This window comes from Propithecus coquereli, unplaced genomic scaffold (assembly GCF_000956105.1).
Source record: "Propithecus coquereli isolate 6110/MARCELLA unplaced genomic scaffold, Pcoq_1.0 Scaffold128, whole genome shotgun sequence".
In the NCBI taxonomy this organism is placed as follows: domain Eukaryota; kingdom Metazoa; phylum Chordata; class Mammalia; order Primates; family Indriidae; genus Propithecus; species Propithecus coquereli.
The window spans coordinates 862390-868355 of record NW_012136969.1 but is presented as its reverse complement, the minus strand read 5'-3'; the positions used below and the strand labels follow the sequence as shown (position 1 = coordinate 868355).

Sequence of the window (5966 nt, the reverse complement as noted above, 5' to 3'; positions counted from 1 at the left end):
CTGAGGCAGAAGGATTGCTTGAGCCCAGGAGTTTGAGGTTGCTGTGAGCTAGGATGACGCCACGGCACTCTAGCTCGGGCAACACAGTGAGACTCTGTCTCAAAAAAAAAAAAAAGAAAAAAGTAAAGGACTGGGGAAAGATAAGCCCTGCTAACTACTCAGAAGAGAGCTGGTGTGGCTATATTAGGAGCGTTTGGGTCACAGGAGCTGTGGAGGTGGAGACAGGGAGCCTTGAGCAGAGCAAACTGCCTATAAAAGTCCACTGAAATAATTTAAACCCTCCAAGGTGGAGACAGAGTCCGATTATTTCAGCTCCATTTCCCCGGCACGGGGCCCAGCCCAGTGCAGGTATCTGTCCATGGGCTGTTTGTTGAGGGAAGGACGGCGGGAGGGGCAGTCTCTGTTCATAGCCAGGTGTGCATCCTGGCCTTGGCCCTCCTTGGCTGTCTGCCTGCAGGTGTGATGCCAAAGAGAGGCCTCGACGTGTCCTCCTGCGAGATCTTCCGCTTCTATAAGCTAATCACAACCAAAAGCCTCATCGAGCCCGTATCCATGATCGTGCCCAGGCGGGTAAGGGGGGTAGGGGCCATCTGGGAGGGAGGCAGGAACCCGTCCTGGAGAAGACAGACCCAGGGTGTCAGGGTGCCAGAGCCTGGAGCCCATAGTCCAGAGCTTCAGGAGTCCTGTGTCTCACCCCACCTCTGCTCCTGAGCTGCTGTGTGACCTTGGGCAAGTCCCTTCACTCTCTGGGCCTTGGTTTCCCCAACTCAGCAGGGGTTGGGGAGAGCCTAGACCCCTGGCTCTAAGGGTCCTCCTGATCTGGGCAGCCTGCCCTACCACCCCCTCACCTCTGGACTTCTCCGGCAGTCGGAATCCTACCAAGAGGACATCTACCCCCCAACAGCAGGGGCCCAGCCCTCCCTGACGGCCCAGGAGTGGCTCAATGGGATGAACAGAGGTGAGGAAGAGGGAGAAAGGGCCTTGGGCAAATGTGGTGGGAACCTGGGGTGCTCAGTGGCTCCAGGCAGCTGAGAGGGGTTTGGGCTGTATTTTTATTCTCAGAGGCCGGGCCCTCCTTGACAGTCAGTCCCCAGTGGCGAGGGTGGTCATATATGGGTCCAGGAAGGCAGGGAGCTTGACCCAAGTGGCTCAGAAAACTCCCTCCAACTCAAAAGACTTTGCCCCATGGAAAACTTCCTTACCCCACGGGGCTGAGCACGGCGCCTGGACTGTCTCAGCCAGACTCCCCCTGCCCATCCCCCGACCCAAGAGGCCCTCTAGGCAGCAAGCCCCACCCAGGCCTTCTGCCTGCAGCAGCCCCCTCCCCAGTGGTTCAGGCCACAAGAGGGCAGCCAAGTGGAAGCAGGGTGATGTGTGCTCCTACCCCCACCCCAGCTGCTCCCTTCCCTCTCCAGAGACCCAGCCCAGTGGCTGAGGGGCCTCCTTGGTGGCCTGGAAGAGCCTCTGCCTAGGGGCAAAAGAGCAGAGTCAGGCAGGTCCCAGTTTGGAATAACCCTTAGATAGGTCTACGCCTCCCTGGGCCTCAGTTTCCTCGTTGGCAACCATGATGCCAGCCTTCCCTGCTTCCCGGGGTGCTGGGAGAACTAATGGACTCGGTAGATGGAGCGTGCAATGTGGGTGAGACGGTCCTTACAAAGGAAGGACCAGGCTTCACCTGCGGGCAGCTCGCGTGCATGCACGTGCTGTTCCTACAAACTGAGCTCCACCTCGATAGTTGCACACATGGGTATTTGTATGCGATTGCCCTGGTCCGCGGCTTTGTGCCTGTCTGCGTGTGGCTGCATCTCCTACACCTGTTGTGTGTGTCCGCTTGGCTCTGCATGGCTCTCTATGTGGCTCTGCATGCCTGCCTGTATTTGTGCCACCCCCTGCCCATCTGCTCGTGGGCACCCAGTCCTCACACAGCTCTTTGCTTCCCTCCCAGGGCCAGTCCTGGTGACCCTTAGGCCCGGCTCTGAGCTGCTGAGCCCCCGGCCACTGCCTCCAGAGAGACCCGTCTTCAACTCTGTGGCCCCGGCCTCGTCCCAGCCCTTGGACCAGACAGAAAAGCTGGCTACAGAAGATGGCTGGAGGCCTCCCTCCCTGCTGGAGGAGAAGGCACCAAGGTGGGCAGCAGAACGCAGGCTGGAGGAGAAGAAATCCTGGCTCACAAACGGCTTTGACATTTTTGAATGCCCCCCACCAAAGACAGAGAACGAGGTGTGAACGAGGGTGGAGTGGGCCTTCCCAGGGGACAGCTGGGGGTGGGGGATCAGGGCTGAGACGGAGGGAGGGAGAAAATGAGGGTGGGAATAACCAGGTGCGGCCTGGCCTAATTGCTTTGTTAATTCATTCAACAAACAGAGCCTGGGCAATATCAAGACCCTGTCTCTACAAAAAAAAAAAAATTACCTGGGTGTGGTGGCTCACACCTGTAGTCCCAGCTACTTGGGAGGCTGAGGTAGAAGGATTGCTTGGGCCTAGGAGTTTGAGGTTGCAGTGAGCTATGATGATGCCACTGCACTCCAGCCCAGGTGACAGAGCGAGATCCTGCCCCATCATGTCCCAGGACACCCCGGTGATCTTGCCCTCTGATCTCTGCTTTCCCAGCTGCTGCAGATGTTCTACCGGCAACAGGAGGAGATCCGAAGGCTGCGGGAGCTGGTGACCCAGAGAGAGGTCCAGGCCAAACAGTTGGAACTGGAGATCAAAAACTTACGGATGCGCTCCGAGCAGTTCTGAGCAGAGACCTCTGCCCTCCTTGCCCTCAGGGACACCACTTGGCTCCGTAGGGAGGTCCAGAACCAAACCACAAGTCCCCCCAAGAACAACCACTATTTCTACTTTTTTTTTTTTTTTTATCAGAAAACAAGACTCTCAGTCGTTGAAAGAGATTCCAGTGGGACGTGGTGCCGTTTTTCTATTTGCCTTCTTGCAACAAGTGTCTGAATTGACTCTGTTTTTAGATGATAACTTGCCTTCTGTTTAATTCTGTGTTAAGGGTCCACGATGAGCTAGAACTTCTCAAGGGGAAGAACATTGTAAAAAGTTAGAGCTGGAAGGACCTAGGAGATGAGCCTGCCTGTGATTTTCAAACTGTGGCCCATATATTAGGCGGAGACTGAGCGGGAAGGCTGTGTCTCCCTGCTCCCCACCCCGTTCCAACCAGACAGCTCCCCTTCTGTCCGTTTCATAGGTTGGGCTGCTGTGGAATAGTACATAATTCTGCTACTAAAAAAAATTTTAGAAGTTTGAAAGCCAGTGACCTGGCCCAACTCCCTCATTTTACAGGTGGGGAAACTGAGGCCCAGAAAGAAGCAAGTGAGATTTGTTTCATGGCAAGGCTGGGCTGAGGTCCTGGTCTCCTTGGGTCTGTCTGTCTGCTGTTTGGGTGTGATGCAGCTCTCAGCCCACAGAGCAGGAATCCGTTGGTCTGGCCTTGCTATGCCCCGCTTTGCTCAGGGAGCTCTTGCAATTCCTTTCCTCTCTGGTCTCAATTTCTCCATCTGAACAAGGGGGACCCCGAAAAAGCTGCTCTCTACAGGATCTGCTATCCAAGACCTCGAGGAAAATGACCTGCGGGGTGGGTAATAAACTGGTTTTGCTGTGGAAACTCACAAATACTGGCAAAGGGCTAGACTGGGGATTCAGCCAACTTCCAGAGCACAGATAGGAAGTCAAGAGCATCCTCTCTTACCAGAAGCAGCCAGATGTGGGTAGATGCTGTCCCTTATATGGGCATGCAGACTTCCAAGCTGTGTCGGTGACTGCTGACTGCCACTACCAAAGCCCTCAGGTACACAGCCCGCCTCCTGCAGGACTATGTAGGCAGATTTCAGCCTGGGTTAACAGATGAACTCCCCCCACCGCCAGGAGGGAGGGGGCCCCCAGCACTGGAAGCATGCCAACAAAGCGTATGGCCACCTACCTGGGAGGGCTTTTGGAAAGGGATGACTACACTAGATAAGTAGGACCTGGTGGCCCTGAAGTTCCCTTCTGGCCCAAAAGTTTTTCTTCATCCCTCCTTAATGAATCTGTATTCCAAGCCCTGCTCTAAAGTTCAGTGGTCAGTACAACAGCTCAACAAGAGACTGGGAATGATTAGAAGTGACATTCATCCCTCCTCACTGAGGAGGGGCAGTTGATAAGTTTTCTCCATTGCATGGGGTGATTCTGGAGCTGAGATGCGGACTGCAGGAGGCCACTTAGCCTGGTGGGTTTCAACCCAAGCTGAATCCCTTTTGGGACATTCAGAAATACCGATGCCCAGGCCCCATCCTGGACCAGCCGAAGCTGAATCTTATGTCCTGGCTGGTCGCTCCTAAAAAGTCCAGAAGTGTCCTAAGCCCTCCCCCAAGCTCTCTGTGACCCCCAGCCATTACTCAGTCACTGGGACTCACTCCTGTCTGAAGCTCCAGCCAACCTTGCCTTAGTGTGCTCTGGAGCAAAAGGCCAAATCCCAGGCACTGTCAGGGAAGCAGAGCTGCACTGGATGGGGTTACCTTTCCCACCTCGTTTGTGACCAGCACTTCACAGTTTACAAAGCCCTCCCACCTCCACTCACTGACACATGCTACTCTAACCCAGGTCACAGAGGCATTCTAATGCCCGTGTTCAGAAGGGAAGACTAGCTTCAGAGAAGTGCAGAAACATGATGTCCAAGGTCACTGGCCGCCAAGTGGTGGAGGTAAGGTTGCATCGAGAGAGTTTCCCAGCATGCCTCTGCACAGCCATCCCTCCGCGGGCTCTTCCTACCCCCAAAGGACCCAGACCTCACACTTAAAAACAGGACACAGGTGTCTGAACAAACTTGTTTTCTCTTTTTTATTTTTACATCTAAAATAAATTATTTAAATTATTTCACAGCAAGGGAGAGGGAGAGGTAATTTTTATCAGATATTTTTTTAAGCCATCTTTTTTTAAAATTACATTTTTGTTTATGTTCTTGAGCTGATGAAGTGGGCTTGCCCAGCGTTTGCAGGGCCCGCCAATCAGCTGAGTGTGCACCCATCTCCTTACCCCATACGCTGGGAACCCCCTTTCTGTTGACTCAGGAACTTTCCGAGAATGAGGACAGCACTTGGAGATGAGCTCTGGCAGATATCCACCTTAGCTCTACAATAATTGTGCTTCCTGGAACAAAACTTGAGATTGTATCATAGAGGGTAACAGGAAGTTAGAAATCAATCTATGCTTTTAATATGAAGCCGTGCCTGAAACAGTTTGAATGATCATTTTAATGTTGTTTCTGAAATTCTTCATAGCTTTTTAAAAAAAATTAAAAAAAAGAAAGAAAGAAAAGTGAAAATAAATAGCTGTGGAATCGTGCAATGGAAAGAATTGAACAAAATAATAAACATCTGGCTAGAAATTTTACTACATAGAGCTTCCCTCTTCTTGATTTGTTCCACAAATACCAAGTAAGCACCTGCTGTTTGGGCCAGACACCAGGCTGGAAAACAGGTAGGACAGACATAGTCCTTACCCTCTGCAGAGTTTTCTCTTATGGCTGGGGGAATGGGAAAGGCCAGGTTAGGGCGGGTGTGGGCTGCTTTAGGAGGAGAAGCAGGGACGGCTTCCTGGAGGAGGTGATAGGTGGAAACCTGAAGTGTAAGTAGGAGTAAGCAGGGCAAAGACATCTGGGGAGTAGAAGAATGTTCCAAGCAGGTTAAATTGCATGTTCCCCAGTCTGGAACAAGCAAAGGGTAGAAGAGCATAGACAGGGCCAGGACCAAAGGTCTTAATTATAAGTGAGAGCTGAGACTTTAGTCTGGTGGCAACTGGAGTCTGGGGTTGGGGATGTGAAAGTTGTCAGTACCAAAGTAGAGTCACTTACGTCAAAACCAAACTAAATGGAGCCAGGAGGCCACAAAGGGCAGGGTGGGGGTGGGGTATCACCCACGATTTCCCTTTTAACAGGAACTACTGCAAGAGATTCCACCAAACCACAACAATGCACAAAGGCC

At 52.6% G+C, this 5966-nt stretch overlaps 1 protein-coding gene across 1 annotated transcript in view; it reads left to right on the top strand.

Moving 5' to 3' along the window:
* CORO2A (coronin, actin binding protein, 2A) overlaps nt 1–3064 on the top strand; it is a 25329-nt gene extending 22265 nt beyond the window's left edge. The window contains exons 8-11 of the mRNA XM_012638309.1: nt 458–570; nt 868–958; nt 1946–2220; nt 2611–3064. Of these exons, the coding sequence (XP_012493763.1) occupies nt 458–570; nt 868–958; nt 1946–2220; nt 2611–2742 (611 nt within the window). The 3' untranslated portion in view covers nt 2743–3064. The remainder of the gene's footprint in view (nt 1–457; nt 571–867; nt 959–1945; nt 2221–2610) is intronic.
* The last annotated feature ends 2902 nt before the right edge of the window (nt 3065–5966 follow it).